The 18,246-nt window shown below is 34.7% G+C and overlaps 1 protein-coding gene across 1 annotated transcript in view; it reads right to left on the reverse strand.

Annotated features, from left to right (window-relative positions):
- Positions 1–1,817: 1,817 nt before the first annotated feature.
- The window catches only part of LOC120635907 (neuroligin-1-like), a 56,665-nt gene continuing 40,236 nt past the window's right edge, over positions 1,818–18,246 (reverse strand). Inside the window, exons 11-14 of the mRNA XM_039907121.1 lie at positions 12,493–12,682; positions 8,662–8,789; positions 6,692–6,774; positions 1,818–3,164 (exon numbers count right to left, since the gene is read on the reverse strand). Of these exons, the coding sequence (XP_039763055.1) occupies positions 3,081–3,164; positions 6,692–6,774; positions 8,662–8,789; positions 12,493–12,682 (485 nt within the window). The 3' untranslated portion in view covers positions 1,818–3,080. The remainder of the gene's footprint in view (positions 3,165–6,691; positions 6,775–8,661; positions 8,790–12,492; positions 12,683–18,246) is intronic.

The raw sequence follows: 18,246 nt of genomic DNA on the forward strand, positions 1-18,246 counted from the left end.
ATTCGAATGTACCTAGTAGTCCCATATTGTAATGTTTGTGTACCTACTAAGTAATAAATTATTTTCGTTTTCAGTATGCCAGAAAATACCGTTAAACTATTAGCTCGTTAATTACAACTTCACAATATTCATCATCTTCATCATAATCACTTCAACCGATTGTAGGGAGTTCCAAAATGCACGGACCTGAGCCGCTCGTTTCTTGCGGCTCCCAGCAATTGGTATGAACAATATTCACAGCATTATTAATTAATTGTCAATCATTTTTACGGATTGTGTTTTCTGGCCAGAGACTCGGAATTTGCCCGTAGTTAAGAAATTAATGCTATCTAATCGAGATAGATCTATAGATCGATCCGTGGCCTAGAGAGTACGTTACGACGTCGAGCTTAAAACACGCCAAAGCGCGTAAAAGACTTCCGCATCAGTAAAGTGCAGCGCGTAAGCCCCAGAGTGGGTAAACCTTAGAAGCAATGAGACATTAATAGAAAAGTCATGTATTCAATTTTAAAAAACATCCACAGAACATTCTCTGAGAAATAAGCTCTTCGAGATTTAATGTTAATCCAAAAATATAAATAATAACTCATACTCACCTTTCTATTTCAAAGTAAAACTTCCTAGACATAGGTGTGGTGCGAAAAAATGGGATTTGAAATATTATAATAATTAATATTGTAATAATTTAAATAAAGCCACGTAATACTAAGCTAATGAATTATACAGTTTTATCGTTTGTATACATATAATATAATGACAGATCTATACAGTTTATAAGAACTAACCGTAACCATTTATACAAAAGATCTAACACTCCTTAAATATGAGGTAAATGTAAAATTTTATAAATATTTACTTTACATTAACTACAGATATAATTATTATAATACAAGTATATAAAACAAGGAGTAGATAACTACAAATAGAATTGAGATATGGTCAACAGAGATACATAAAATATTAGTTAGTTGTAACAGTGTAGAATTTGTCTACAAAAACTTTCAGTAACATATTATTATTTTATATTCACGTTGAAATTTTATTATAAACTAAATTTTACATAGAAAGAAATTCAATTTAAGAAATTAAATTTTGATGAAAATACAAAATTTAATTTTTTAAATTATTATTCGAGTATATACTCTGCAATAACATCTATCGGTTTCATAGGGACAAGACGGATCTCACAAAAACGTTTTTGATTTTCGAGTCGAAATTTTTTCCTTCTATCAAAACTGCACTGAAAAGTCAATAATTAAAATTATAACGCTAAGCCATTACACGACTCTAAAAGCGTTTTAAAACTCATTTTTACCTCTACTTGCCAGTTATGCAGTTAGTTAGGTTAGTGCATTACTTTACAAATGTTTAGATATAAATGAAAATATTAAAATTAAGATCGCAAATGATTAGATTCAAATGAAAATACAAAAAGAACAACTAAGTTAACTCAAGTCACCAATTCACAAAAAAAAATGAGTAGAAAAGTTGACATCCGATTGAAATTCACAGAGTACAAAAGAAAGTTAACGGACTCGAAAACGGAACCGCATAATAATTTATCAACGCAACAATGCTCATACAGCTCAGACAAAATAATAAATGTTTGGAACCGCTCCGAAAGATGGAAGCGTTCCAACACATTCAGCGGACGTGAATTTACCAATTTACATACGCGGCACCTACTGAGGGTAATCGGCTGCAAACTTGCATTATAATTTTTTATTGGTCAGAATTGAGATACATTAGTACAACATTACTTTAGATAGGTACATATAACAGTACTTCATATTATACAAGGTTCTTTGAAATTAAGAAAATATTTAAGCTTTCGTATCTTATAAGCAACGTTTCGTTTCAGATTAACTGTCAATTACTATGAAAAATCTTTTAGGATGTATTAATTTATTTTGGGCCGAATTATAAAAAAAAGGCCTTGAATGCAACATGTTCACTGTTCCAAATGACTCCGCAGTTTCATTTGAAGTTATGCTTGAACATAACACTTCAATAACAATGTTAATCTTAAAGGAATCGGTGCCTCCTAAAGTTTGTTTTACTTCCACTAATGGTATTAGTACATTCAAATCAAAAATCAAACAGTCATTGCACGTTCCTTGACATTATTTGCCATTCAAGTTGTGACGTCCCTGAAGAACACGTGGCTTAGCAAGCGTATGATATCGGACCCACCTGTGTTTCAGTGATATGGACGTGTTGATACGTTCAAAATTGGATAAATTTTTAAAACGAAATGGTTAGTGTAGCTAGCTTTTGACAGATTTTAGTTACAATAAAACTCATCCTGTATAAGGAGAGTGAACTGTCAGAAATAAAATTGCGTTAACAACTTTTAAATTGAATGGAAAGTGGGCATCTTCCGATCTTTCGATAAATCGTTTTATTTATGTTCTCTCTTAGTAATCTTTCCTAATACCAGCGTCTAAACTATTGGCTGATCAATCCTCCGCGATCTGGTTCTAATATAGTCAAGATAGGTCTAGCGTCTCACATGCACTAGACACTGACTAGTGATGCAAGAATATTCACTGGAGCGAACATTGTTCGGACGCTCCTCCACCCGTGATCATCGATGAATCCATTCCTCGACAGAAATATTTCACTTCACTAGTTCCAATAATTCACATGTTTGTACTTCAGAACTTCTCCGCACAGAGATCTATATTTTATAACTAATGCTTCCATGGAATGTAAATTTTCAAGAAATTTTATAGTATCTATCAATTGATAGTTTTCTTCAACTAGACTTATTAATGGATCACCTGATGCTAGAATAGTAGCAGTACCTGATTGCACCGATAAATTATGGAATTAATTTTAATCCCTAATGTATGAGACTAATTTTGTTATAATTACAACCCTGACAGAATCTAGCCGCTGTATAATCAGAGAATACGTCACACATGAATACGACATAGATTATTATTAGTAAATATGTAAGAACGTTCCTCAAGTGATCGTCCATCCGTAATTCGATGAAATTTTTCCTGAAAGAAACATTTCACTCCACTAACTCCACTAGTTCACATGGATGTAGTTAAGAAGAGTTCAGAAGTCATCTACACTGAGATCTCTTGTATTTGCACACGTTTTTTCGGAGGAGCTGAGCTCGGTCTCTCTTTTAGTTCTGCCTCGCTGCTGCGCTGTGGAAGTCGAGAATTATGTTAGTGAGATGATAAGTTTATGGTTGAGAAAGAAAACTTACCTATCATTTAATATAATAACGGTTGAAAAATTGCTTTAGTCTTTTAGAGTTGAGTTGAATTAAACTTAAACGTGAACGATAAAATTTATTTATTTGTACACCACAATAAGTAAAGAACATCCAAAGAAAAGCAAAAACTTAAAGTAGTAGGATACAAAAAGCAGTATTATCGCTTAGCAGTGATCTCGGATAGGCAAACTATATGTTGTGCACATATATTGTAACCCATATATTGTGATATATTACACTGACTAATAATGTATCCACAAAATAACTTAAAAATTGACCTGGAGGGTATAAATAGATTTTTATACTCATAATATGATGCAACTAAAGCGTGCACATGAAAATAAAAACTATAGCTTAAACGTTAGTCAGTGTATATTAATGTGAAAAATACAAATGTTTTGTGGTATTTATCGCAAAATGCAAGTCTTAGGAGCCAGAAAAGTCATGCAATTATACGATACAAGTTCGCAGGTCATACAGATATTTATCGCATCATATGCGATCGTCTCTTTATGACAACATCTGTGACAATTGAGAATCTAAAAAACTATGCGTGTGTTTTTATGAATATCACAAATCTTGCGGCCGTCCGGGATTAACTCAAGTCTCTTTGTTAAAGCACCTACAGCTGAAACTGATTTTGTTTTATAAAGCCTAACTTTTTTTCTTTCCACCTGTTTATTTGACTTGGGAGTTTTGACATAAAATTACCTGAAATAGTTATTAGCACAATTTGGTAAGCGATCTCGGCTCTTTTATCAGCGGGGTGGCTAATGAACTGCTGCACATACCTTTAATCCACCATTTAATCTTGCAGACTATTTTAAGGTTCCTATATCAATTGACTACACTATCAGTCTTATCTGATGAACAGTATTTACCAGTCGCATATACTCATGGAATATTTAATAACACACATTACGCACAGGCATCCCTGTGCTATTCAGCGGAATGGAGCGATAAATTTTCTTTCGCAACAACCCAATTTGGCAGCTCCGCGCTATCTTTTGTATTACGAGCACAAATGAAGTATGAACATGGGCGAAAATTCCCCAATGTAGTCCAATCATCTGGCCGGGTACTCTGAACCTATCAGACGTCATAGCTGAGAAGTAAGTGGAAAAAATTTGGAAGGTATTCGATAAAAGCTAAATTTTGCGGACGGTGGAATGATATATATATCTTCTTTGAGTATAGCCCCAATGTTTTAATATATTATATCTCTAAGAGTATAAAAGCATACTGAACTTGAGGAACGGAGCTTTAAGATTTACGTGTGAAAAATTAAAACATAAATTTCCATATACCACCTAACTATTTTTTATGTAGAGATTAAATTAAATTTAGGCAAATGTATTTTAAATTATTAATATGAATTACAGTAACGTAAGTTCGTTACGGTGAAGGCAAACCAAATGGTACCAAAAGTCTAAGCAAACAAAATGAATGAAAAAGCAGATATCAGGTCTATGGTTCCATACTCAGGTAAAGTATAAGTTTAGTTAGTGCATGTTCTCTTCACTAGTCTCCTAATTTCTCTTTATTATTATAGAATATTGGAAACTACTTTCGAAACTATGGAAACTCTAAAGTTTTTTGCAAATCAACCTACAACAAAAACTTTTAGCCTTTACCAAGCATTACCTCAGAAATCCCTACGCGCTCGCGACCTACAACACATATTGCGATGTGCAATAATGAGCAGCAATAAGCGTAGCCGCGTCATTTTCTCCGCCATTATCCGCCATTTTGTTCGCATCAATCACTCCGATCGGTGAAATGGTGCACTCAACGCCGAGCCCTCTTGAGCAAAGCGTCGCTACATTTATAATGGCGGGCTTAATTGAACATAAATATTGTAACAATAAAAGTTCCTACATTTCGATATATTAACGTGAACGTGAATGGTTTTCATATTGGAAATGTTTGAATTGACAAAATGGAAGACAAAATTGTTAGAGATAACGATTGTCTTGAGCTTCGATTTAAGTAATGCTCTTATAAGACTGCATAGTTTGTTTTTTTATATTTTTGTTTCTGAAAGTCATAAAGCTCATAGATGTGCCATGCATTTTCATCCTTATTGTCATCCTTAGTTGACGTAGGTTTTTCAAACTAGGTCTTTGCCATATCATTAAAGGTTCTTCACACTCGCACTCGATACAGCACTGCGATCCATATTCTAGGAAAAATATCTGACTAATTGTCCAACTAAAAATCACAGATGTTACAAAAAAAACATAATAAAAAAAAATCCAGTGTCATCAATTTCGATTCCTCGAAAGACGAAAACCGAGTCCCTGTAGGGCTGATGACATACTTCTTGCCCATATTATAACTAAGCAGTTATAATATGGGCAAGAAGTTTGTCCTCAGTGTAAGTATTCAAGTTCAAAATAGGTGTCATTGACGTTGATTTGTCATTTCATATGGAACACTTAGTTATGCCTAAACGCCAAGATTTGCTGGAGCTCAAAAAGCTACAGAAATGGAGTAAAGAAATTTGGCCAACAATAGGGCATATCGGCCACTTACAAACAAATTTAAAAAGTCAGAGCCCCGGGTTTTATAAACTTCTTGAACATTTAATTTATTCATGAGGATTACATATTATTTTTATTTCATAAAACCTCTCTCAAAATCTAAAAATGATGATCTCGCAAAAGAAAATATCCAAATGAAGTTTGTTCGAAAGAAAAATAAAACTCGCGAGAGATGGTCTTATCGCTAATAGTAAACTTTTGCAGAAATGTCTTGTAGTACGAGGCATTTGCATAATTGTATCTACCTCAGTACACTGCGAGATTAGTATAGCACAAGCAATGCAGAACGTTTCAGATAGCTGAGATAATTTCATTTCGCTCGAAGGCACTAAGATAGGAGTACTGCATACTGTAGGGTTACCAATTCTTAATAACTGTAAAAATTTTTACCTATTATTTCCACTTTTTAATTTATTTTAGAAATATAGTTGAGACACATGTAGCAATTTTTCTATTAACGTAGAAACGTTTTTAATTAAGACAAAAATCCCGTCAGTTTCACTTCTAAAACCTGTAGTCCTCTGTACCTGGCTTGAAGTCAGATTATATCGGGAGGTATAAAGCATGAAAATCATCAGCAGGCCCTTTCCAATATTTTATTATTATGTAAACCATTTGACTTTATACTTATACTTTCTATATCGGGGTTGTGTGTGATAAAAGCTAAGCTTTCATTAAAAAATTAATGAAATGAATAGTAACTGTAATATATTTGAATACCATCGTTGGAACGATGGTATTTAAATATATGATGCTAAAACTCTTAATGTTAAATACTCAACCTCACACAATATTGTATGTTTTTGTATAAAAAGAGTTGTAAGAAAAACTAACAGTTTCCTCCTCTGGTAACCCTAGCATAATGCAACTGAAACTGTCTCCGAGAACAGAATGAGTCGCACAATAGTTTTACCTTTAAGGTGCTCTTTCTGGGCGAGGCGAGCGCGGTGGGCTCGCTGCGCAATGACGCCGCGCCCGCTCGGCTGCTGCCACTGCCTGTGGAGACAACATTTCAGATTGTAAGCTCTTAGCGTACAGTTACGATTTTAGGTTATATAAATGCCATACCCCTAACCGGTGTTAGCTCACTAGAATCGTGAACTGCGTTATCACTAACGATCAGGTGAGCTTGCAGTCAAGGGCTAAATGTTAGGTGGAATGATAAATGCGTGTGCAGACGAAATGTTGATATTTTCTAACATAAGATAATTCATATTTTACCTTAAGGATAATTCATTATTATTTCCAATTATTGTCATCCTGACAAATGTATGATGACTAAAGACGTAAAGTAATAAAAGTTCCTAAGTGCTGTTATATTTAACTGCAAATATTGAAAGATCTGGGGAGTGCCTTTCCTACCAGATGCATCCGTCTAGGTGGCCAATGGAGGGAACCCACAAATCAGGATCCTTTCCCTGTTGTGGCCGCTCCTTACGGAGCCAGAGACCACGGCGGCAATGATGACAACGGTCCAGTTGATGTGTTATTTTAACCAGTGGTTAAGAGATCTATAAAATGCTTGTAAATGCTCTGTGGTTCTTCTGTAGCTCTTGTCAGTAAGTCCGTCAGGGCGAAGAGCGAGTCTCCTGCACCTCTAAACAGGATAAACTGGGTAAAAAAGGCAGGTATCTAGGCTTTAAGGTAGCAGGCTTACCAGTATACTAGGGTACAAGCGGCTGTTAACCGTTTACCTGAAACTACTAAAAATATGTTACTACAAACAATATGTACGTAAATGCAAAGGAAGATTTACGGACTCACTTAAAACAAAAACTTGGCAAACGTAAAAAGGACTCCTATATCAGTGGGTACAAAATAGAGATAGGTGGAACGTGGAATCTCCGTAAGAAAACCATTGCGCCAGAAACTATTCCAAACACAACATACTCATTAGGAGCAAGTGGAGACAACATTGACATGGTTTTCTTATGCACATGAACAAGTTCATTGTCCACAGCGCAATGGATATGGAATTTATGCGCAACACAAGTTAGAGACTAGGATACCCAAGGAAGGTTGATGAAAGAAAGGCAATCTTCAAATTTGAAGAAGACATATTGTACCGACCACAAGACTGTAGTAGAAGGGCAAGAAGAACTGTAGACTGAACGAAAAACTGTAGACTGAAGAAGAACTGAAGAACTAACTGTTGGGACAAGATTGAGGAAAAGTAAGAAATTGCCCTGTTAGAAACAGCTCACGTAATGACCCAAAAACCTTGAGGCCCGCAAAAGACAGAAAGCGAAGGGAAACGCAGTGCGTTCGATGCGACAAATTTGAATGTGTCCTAATACTTTAAAGTCAAAGTTTAGTGTGCGGCGACGTCAAGTCGAACCGCACTTGCCGCTGGCGGGATAACTTCCATAACAACTTACACAAGTTTCTACTTCACTTTGACAAGTGCAAAAGTTCCCGGACATTTTCTACCAGGTTCGGGTTTAGTTTCTACGAATTTTACTTTATCATTTAGTTGAAAAATTACCTAGTTGTGGCAAAAATGTTGGCACATTTGAATACTGATCACGATTGATGTTGAGTACCTATTGAGTTTTCCTTTCAAGATATTCTAAAAAAACAACGTGTCGTCAGTTGTGAAATATCGAAACAATTTTGTGTGGACTACTTAAAAGATTGTTTGAGGAAATAAAAAGGCGAATATTAAAAAAAATATATATATGTAAATCATATTTTTTCAGAGATAAAAATATTCAGACTTATATATACGAAGGGGAAGTTCAGTTATACGCCCACTGTGCGTTGCCACGTATGCCGATCTTACTTGCTGCGTCAGATCTTTCAGATCACAAATGGTGTTTTATTATATTTAGCCTCATATTGTAAGGGAATATTAGGAACCTCAGTTAACTATTTTGAACTAACCGTCTCTTCTAGGACGTCGATGTGTCCGCCGCTTCCCACGTTGAAGGTAGATGCCTGCGAACACCAGCAGGTTCAGAGCGAGCAGGAAACAGCCCGCGCCAACCGTCACTCCAAGCGCCACTGTGTAACTGATGAAAAAATACACTGCAATATATCACCAGGTCTAACTTCCTTATCACATGTAGATTATATAAATCTGAATGTTCCATTCACTTTGCTTCCGACAATGTTATGTCCTTAAAGTCCATCGTGCTAAACCAAAGACTGAACTTAAAACTTGACCAATAAACTTCTGCCGGCAATTTTACATTTCGCCATTGTTTCTATCACATCACAATACGCACCGATGTAACAATTGAGGAACAAGCTAACACATTAGTAAGACTGATCCAGAATTATTAATATTGATCAATCATGTTTATAAACATTCGCGTGGGGGCGCGAAGTTGACGCATATTGCTGGAGCAAACATGTTTACGTTGAGCAAATTTATAAAACAAGGATGAGCGTGAACGTAAACGCTTATGGCTTTTCGCATGAGCGAAATGAATTAATTTAACGCTTTTCGTCCTTACCACCTTGTACTTTTTATTATGAAATGAAATACAAAAATGGTACCTACCTATTAATATAAAATATTGAAAAACCTATCTATTCATTATACATTATAAAGTCGGTTCAGTTAAATATTTTTGATCGAAGTATGTGTGTGCTAATAACACAGTAAACAAGGGCACGATGCTCAGGTAAAGTCTAATTGTCCTTTTTACCAGCAAGGTTCAAATTTAACGACACTAAATGCATTTTGCGCGCAGTTAAGATTTCAATGGCATAGATAATTCGAGCCCTGGGCTTGATGACGTATGCGAAAGTAAGCTTGCTGTAATAGTATCGCGCTCCTTTAACTTGCATTTGCATTCGTTCCAACTCCAAGTCAACAAGGCATTTAAGTTGAAGCTAAGCGGCGCGGGGCATGAACTTTTGGACAAATGGGTGACACATTATCTCCGTTATATCGAACACAAGACTATAATCTGCCGTGACATTCGATGATTTGTCAGGTGTGAGATCTATTTAAGTATTGAAAATACTTAATAAATTACTAGTAGTATTGAAAATACTTAATAAACTTTTAATTTTTCGTAGCATCCTTAACTGAACCCCTTCGCTCACAAACTGAGACACACATCCCAAGATTCGGTTAATTTTTAAAAAGTTAGCGTTGCTGACACACGTTCAAAATTAAGCTATTGTTATGGGTACTTAGATAACTGATGATAATTTTGAGAATAATATACATAAAAACATATAATATATAGATAAACACCCAGACACTGAAAAACATTCGTGTTCATCACACAAACAATGTCCAGTTGCGGGATTCGAACCTACGGCCTTAGACTCAGAAAGCAGGATCGCTGCCCACTGCGCCAGTCGGCTGTCAAAATGATCCTATTGATGCAAAGTACGCACCGAATAAAATTCAACAAACATGGTTATATTGAAAAGTAGTTTCAGTAAGTACATGTGAGTACTGCAGAGTAATAAATAAAATGATAATTTTGATTTTAATTCTAAGTAATATAACAATTTGAAAATTATTAAAATTTTGATTAAGAAGAAATTAAGGGGAGATAACAAATTCGTCCGTATAATTTAGTAGAATATAATTTACGAATCTTTTTTCTTAACTTTACTTTGAAAAGTTTATAGCAACTTCCATTAAGAAATAAATCTTTTTTTGTGGATAAGATAAATGTGAATGTCGTATCTTAAACTTTTGCTTTGTAATCCAATGAGTTATTACACTGATATTTATAATGTTAATATAAATATAATATAAAAATAATTTTGAATTGGAAAAAAAGAAAATCTTTTATAATATCCCACGGAAAATTTAATAAGTTTTTATTTCACAAAATGGAAAAGTTGTCAAGGGCTTATTTTTGCTCCAGGAGCAAACGATGTTCCTTTGTGATAAGAAAACGGAGGAAGTGTAACTGGTGTTCCTAATCATTAAATAGTAAGTAAGGAAGGTTACAAGGGCAAAAACTGTACCAAGTGGAGTAAAAATCGAGGATACTAGAATGAAGAACATTCTCAAAAAGCTTATGGAAGATGATGAGGAAGCTGAATATTATTGAGGCCATGCAAAGCAAAGCATAGAATGAAAAATTGAATCGAATTAGAGTATACGATAATTTAGAAATCACTTTCTATGTTAGTTCTAGCTGGAATGGATAGTACAGTTACAGAAGTAAAAAAAAAACGCTAAAAGCATAAGAAGATCAAAAATGCAAATAAAAGGAAGAAGCAACTTAAAAAAAATCTATGAACTCAACAAAGTCACACCTGTAACTAAATATCAAAGAAGAGATAACAAGATTCTAAAAATCGATGGATTGACGCGAGAAGAAAAAATGGAAATAATAAATAAATAGAACTTACCTATTGCCAAGCCTCTTTGAAATATTGTACCATTACTCGAGAGCCTAGTTAACTAAGGTAGAAGTTTGGGACATCCATTGTAACTATTATCAGCGCTACCCACTCGCAAAAAAGATCCGGAGAAATTGGTTCGCATTAGGACACGGGACAGAGACAAAAATGGTGGAAGGCAAACAGGTAAACACATTAGTGAGATTGCTGCCGGTGGATGCTGATCGATCTTGTTTATAAAAGAGCTCGGAAACGCGCCCGAATTTTTGGCAAAGGTGTCATTATGTAGTCGTTATATTACTATGAATACGACCTTAGGAATAGTCAGGCTATACAATAATTGAACCACTACGAAAACTGCAGTGGAAAATATCACCAAGTTTATAATGATTTAACCGAGTTACAAAAAAGAAGGATAATGAAGACCACGAATGGCACCCAAAATTCCACTATAATAAGTTAGTTTTTGCACGGATTGCGACTCAGTTATGGTATATGATTAATAAGCTAATGCTAATGCCGGTCACAACAAAGCTGCTGATGGTGAAGTGTTGGAAGTACTCTTCAACTTTTAACGCCCCAGGTTCGGGCAAAGAAATATTCTGTAAAAGTTTATGAGCAGTTGACATTTGGCTAATAAAATTTAAATAATTGCAAATCTAGCCACTAGAAGCGTGAATGTATGAAATGTTTTTTTGTAAAAAACCGACTTTGTAATTCAACTAAAAAGCAAGAAATAAATATTTTCTACAAAATTTTTAAGTTGGTGCCAAGTAAAACGTAAAAAAATTACTAGTAATTTCTTTGCTACTATATAAAAAGGAATATAAAGTAAACTATCTAATATTATTATCATATTATCTTTCTACATTTTACTTGGCAACGACTTAAAAATGTTATAAAATTATTAGAAAATATTTATTTCTTGCTTTTGATTAGTATAACAAAGTTTTTCGTTAAACATTTTTTTCTTTCATAGTACTCGTAGATGCTATCATAAGATATTATGAAAATAAAGCTTAATTTGCCATACTCCGCGAAAAGCAGGAGGAGTCTGTAATGGGGTAATTTATAATTTCTTCAATCCTTATACTCCACGCCAAACAGATCTTCGGCAATGTACCCTCTACGCACATTTCGCTCCGAAACCGGAGCATCCTCAGGAGATGTTGACTTTGCAATTAATATTTGTTAATTAATAATTTTAGTGCATAAATTCTCGTCGCTAGTTAAATATCAGAAAAATTCTGATGTTGAACGAGAGTTATTATTAATAAATTTTAGCATCACTGTTATTCATAAAATTATTAGTAGGTATAAACGGAACGGAAGGTGGTACCTAATTTAAAAAAAATCACAGCCAAATAAACATGTTAACAAATTTAAAAATACCTATAATATTGTGTATCGATATTCGTAAGAGAGTCCTCTTTTGGCGAAGGCTGAGGAGCGGGCAGCGCTGAAAGGGCTGGTCGCGCGGAGGGAGAAGGTTCACACTCTTCTACTTCTGGCTCCTGATCCTCTGTGCTCTCCTCTTCTTCATCCAGTGAGGGAGTTGTGTAGAGCTCGGGGAATATTTCACCTGAGAAAGAAAGAGCTGATATATATCTATATTTCCTTGTAAAAAAAGGGAAGCCTTGTACCAGTTCTGTATTTTAAAAATAATTGGCTGTTTACTATACTCATGTGTAGAACACGATATCTCCCTTATGTAGTTACGTAAAAGTGCAGAAAGCCTATTTCGACAAGGGAATTTAAATAATAGATTTTTGGATCGAAAAAAAAAATTATGTGGAATTTGAAGATAATTTGTAAATTATTTGATCATTGACATACCATCCCTATCCCTACTAATATTATAAAAGTGAATGTAAGTTTATTTGTTACGCTTTCACGCAAAAACTACTAAACCGATCCTCATGAAACTTTGTACACATATTCTTGGACGTGTTAGAAGTAATATAGGATACTTTTTATCCCGACATTAAGCTTGGTTCCTTTGGGAGAGGGACTGAGTGTTTGAAGATTTTACACCATAACTCCGACAAATTATAACCCATTTAAATAATTATTTTTGTACTATAGAGTTATAATACGTCTTTAATTTTGGCCAAACTGTGGTTGGAGATAGAGGACAGAACTCCTCAGCAGACAGCAGCAAACCCCTCATTTAAGGTTTAGCGATAATGAATACTTTAATTTTTTTTAGATCTACAACTAAACTTAATGCCACATCAAAAAACAAAATCAAACGCAGACGAAGTCGCGGGCAACAGCTAGTATATCATGCAATGGTCAGTTAGTGGGTTTAGTTTGAAAACACACTTCGAAAGGCTATACTTTTATTGTGATTTAACCAGAAAGTTAATAGAGATTTTTAATATCAATAAATAATAGCATACATTAAACTATATCTGATGCAGGCAAACGGACGGCCGCACGAATTAACTCAAATATTTTTTTATAATGGAGTTCCAACAGAAAAATATCAACTTTATTGATGCACGAATAAAGTCGAATTTTGGAAAATAGTTCTAATAGTATATAGTATTTCCAATGATAAATAAGTAGGTCACGTTCGAATTCGATAACTACAACTAGAATTCCAGTTTTCGCACGGATAATTTTCGGTATCGCTGCAGTTCAGTTAAAAAGCTTTCAGCTTCGTTTGCAAGTTAGTTTCGACGGAAACTGAAAAAATTTATTACCATAATAATGCGAGCACGGAGTTGGGGGAAGTTTAATAAATAAAAAGAGTTCTCAACAAGCAGAGATTTATACTGCGAGGTAGAAAGCTCCCACTATTTCCTTATCCTTAACGTCTTGTAAGGAATTAACTGCGATACTACGTCTCCGTATATTGTCTTTAGCTTTTTGGCAGCGGTTACTTGTTCGTTCGTAAAATAAAATTAATGGCCTTGTTTTGATGAATTTTTCACATTACTAAAATAAATCCGATATCCTGCCATGCACTATAAGCATCTTTAAAACAACAACAAAAAGTTTCATCTCACTTCCCTAAAACTAGGCGGGATATTAGATACGTACGTCATCACCGTCTTACAATGCTGATGGGACTGTGGAATGATAACTTTTAACATGCTCAGTGGGCAGAAAAAGAATTTATATTTATATAACAGTTTTATGTTTATATTTTTTAATTTTTGGCAAAGACCATGTAAAAATTTGTATATATTTTTGGAATTATTTGTATGATTTCGATAACTCGATATATAATATGATTTTCATACACCTTTATACCAATTTACTAGACTCTAGACAAATGAACACACTTTTATTGTACGCGACATAAACATACAGAAAAATTTAACACAATATTAAAAAAGTAACCTTTTTCATTGTAGGTGTAACATAAAACTTTATATAACCATTTATTTCCAAAGTAGATAAAACTCAGTATAATTCTTATACAAACAATCATTACAGTGCAATAAACCTGTGTTGATGTTATCTCGTAAGAAAGCGAAGTGGTTTTTAAGAAATAGTGGTGTAAAAATAATAACGGCAACTACTCAAAATTATTCACTATCCTGTTAATTATATGGTGTAATTGTGTAGTAAACGTGTGACAGAGTGCCCCAAAACGAATACTTGAACCGCTTAAGTTATCACTGTGAAAGTTTGTACCTTTAAAATTACTCGTGATTACTCATCAAAATTTTCTTTCATAATATTGTCATGACTACCTGCATACCATCTGTTTAAAACACACATACAGTCCAGCCAGTTGGAGTTTTTCGCAATTTAAAGAAACAAGCCAGTGGCGCAGTTTGTAAAGTACGGACTATTTATGCAGAGTCGTGCGATCGAATCCCGACCTCCTCAGTAGTTTTTTTCATCATTAAAATTTCGTTAATATTTTGATCCTCAAGCTATGGCAACTAACTTAAATGCTAAAGTATGTGCTGGATGCAGAAGTGCTTTGCCTAAAAAAGAATTTCTTAGTTGTATCACTTGCAAATCTAAGTATGATTACGAATGTGCCAACATAACTCCAAAGCAGTTTGAAGAAATGGATCAAATCAAAAGAAATAATTGGAAATGCCCTGAGTGTTGCAGTAAACAACCAAAGACTGGCAATACGCATACGCCCGTTAGATCCGCCGCCTCGTTCACTAAATTAACCAATGAGAGCTCGCCCGAGACTTATGTCACTGCTAGGAAAAAACAAAATAAGACTGCTGCTTTTCCATCTACTAGTGGTGGCGATAACTACTTGACCGAGGGTACTCTTCGTGATATTCTTCAACAAGAATTGTCTTCCACGATACAAAAACTAGTTACGGCGCAACTAAATTCAATTAATGAACAAATATCGGGATTCAGCGACTCAATGTCTTTTATAAACGCGCAGTTTGAGGAAATGAGAGTTACAATAGAAGAAAAATCGGCTATTATAAACCATTTGAAAAAAGAAAATACTCATCTCCAGACCTCGGTTAAAGACCTTACAACTAGACTGAATATTGTGGAATTGCATATGAGAGAATGCAACATTGAAATTAATGGTATTCCGGAGCATAAAACCGAAAATCTAATTAACACAGTAGTACAATTAGGACAGGCTGTAAAAAACCAAGTTTCTGTTGATGATATTCAGCTAGCTACTCGAGTAGCTAAACTGAACAAAAACACTGATAAGCCACGTTCTGTAATAGTAAAGCTCCGCACCACAAAGCACCGTGACGCTCTTCTAGCAGCTGTAGCACAATACAATAAGAAGAATCCTGAAGACAAATTAAGCACCCACCACCTAGGAATTGGAGGATCACATGCTCCTATATACGTATCAGAACATCTAACTCCGGGAAGTAAATCTCTATACGCTGCTGCACGCATAAAAGCTAAAGAAAAGAAATATCGCTTTACGTGGATTCGAAATGGGAAAATTTATGTCCGCAAAGATGAGTTTAGTCAAGCTGTAGTAATAAAGAATGAAGATAGTCTTAAGCTTTTAGTTTAGTTTAATAAATAATACTATTTATGCGAATGTTGTGGCTGTTACATATTTTTTACGGGTCTAGAGATATATTATCAAAATGTGCGAGGATTGAGAACAAAGACTAACGATGTGCTTAAGAATATCTTTATTTCAGATTATAAAATTATTGTATTTACTGAGACTTGGCTAAATTCTAGTATATTCGATAACGAATTATTTGATTCCCGTTATGTTACCTACAGAAAAGATCGTACCTGTTCCCTAGAATCTAAAAAAGATGGAGGAGGCGTTCTTATTGCGATTTCACGTGAGATTTCATCTTCTCGTGTAATCGGTTGGGAAACTGGTGAAGAGAATATATGGGTAGTCCTAGAAATATGTTGTAACCACGTTATGAAACGAATTGGTCTTTGTGTCGTTTACTTGCCTCCACCGGTTAAACTAGACATTTTGAATAAATTTTTGGAGAGTGTAGATAATGTAACCAATCACGTAGACGACATCATTCTGTTGGGAGACTTTAATATGGGTTTTATTAATTGGTCTTCTAGTGATAATTGTGCGTACACAACACCATCAAACTACAGTAATGCTCTTGGATTCTCCCTCGTCGACTTTATATGTATTCATAATTTATACCAATTTAATTGTATCAGAAACTGTGACGACAGACTTTTGGACTTGGTACTAAGTAACATGATTAACATTACTGTAACTCAACCCTCGAACCTCCTTAGCAAGCTTGATTTGTACCATCCTAGCTTGTTAATAAGTATCGAATACTCACATGTCTCGTACCTTCGCCCTAAAAGTCGTGTCGATTATAATTACTTTAAAGCTGACTATACTACCATTGTTAAAAAAACTAAAAACATTGATTGGATACATAAATTTTCTGCCTGTAAGGATGTCGATGCTATGGTTCAGACATTTCATAAATGCTTGTTTGAGATTATCGAAAATTCTGTACCGAAACGTAAGGTAAAGTCAACTAAGTACCCTACTTTTTTCAAACGCAACTTAATTAAACTCTTAACTGATAAAGACAAACTCCGAGCCAAATTTCGCAAATATAAGAACCCCAGAGATAACTTAGAATTTGAAATCATTCGGGGACGCTGTCATAAACTCTACGATTTATGCCTTAAAGAATATAAACATGATGTTGAATCAAATATCCTAATAAATCCAAAATACTTCTGGAAATATTTCAAAAATAAAAAGAAAGGTGAATCATCCCTGCCCGATTCTATGAAATTGGGAAACGTAATTGCAAAATCTGGAACGGATATAGCGAATCTTTTTGCTGACCATTTTTCTTCTATCTACAGTAATACAACTAATAACAATTCGATAGTATTGCAACAAAGTAGCAACTTTACTCATTTGGCTAAGATAAAATTACTAGAAGCTGACGTATTAAAGCAGATTAAATCATTAGATCCCCAAAAGGGTGCGGGCCCTGACGGTATTCCTCCCATATTTGTTAAGCGTTGTGGCTCAGGAATTGCTCTACCTTTGACACTCATTTATAATCGATCTCTAGAGCAAGGCATCTTTCCTGAAGAGTGGAAAAAAGCTCGAATTGTACCCGTATTTAAAAAGGGTGATCGAACTGATATCAAAAATTATCGCCCCATCTCTATCCTATCGTGCTTTTCTAAACTTTTCGAAAGTCTTGTGTACCCCATGCTTGCCAAACACTTAGATAATTTTCTGACAAGCGCGCAACATGGGTTCAGAAGCGGACTGTCCGTACAAACGAACTTATCAGATTTCACATCGGATCTTATAAAAGAACTGGATAAGGGTCAGCAGATCGATGCTATATATACAGATTTTAGCAGCGCGTTTGATAAAGTTGACCACCAACTTCTTGTCCACAAGCTTTCTCAGTACGGTATTGGGTCTTCCCTTATAAAATGGTTTAAATCGTATCTTGAGCAGAGATCCCAAATTGTTGTAGTAAATGGTTATGAATCTATCAGTTACCTAGCCCAATCGGGGGTACCTCAGGGTTCTCATTTAGGGCCTCTATTATTTCTGGTTTTTATTAACGACATAACAACTGGAGTGAAAAACTGTTCTTGCTCATTATTTGCAGATGACTTGAAAATTTATAAAACCGTAAAATCGGAAGATGACATTAATTTGATACAAGATGACCTGAATAGAATAGTTAA

The sequence above is a fragment of the Pararge aegeria genome, chromosome 3 (genome assembly GCF_905163445.1).
Source record: "Pararge aegeria chromosome 3, ilParAegt1.1, whole genome shotgun sequence".
Taxonomy (NCBI): Eukaryota; Metazoa; Arthropoda; class Insecta; order Lepidoptera; family Nymphalidae; genus Pararge; species Pararge aegeria.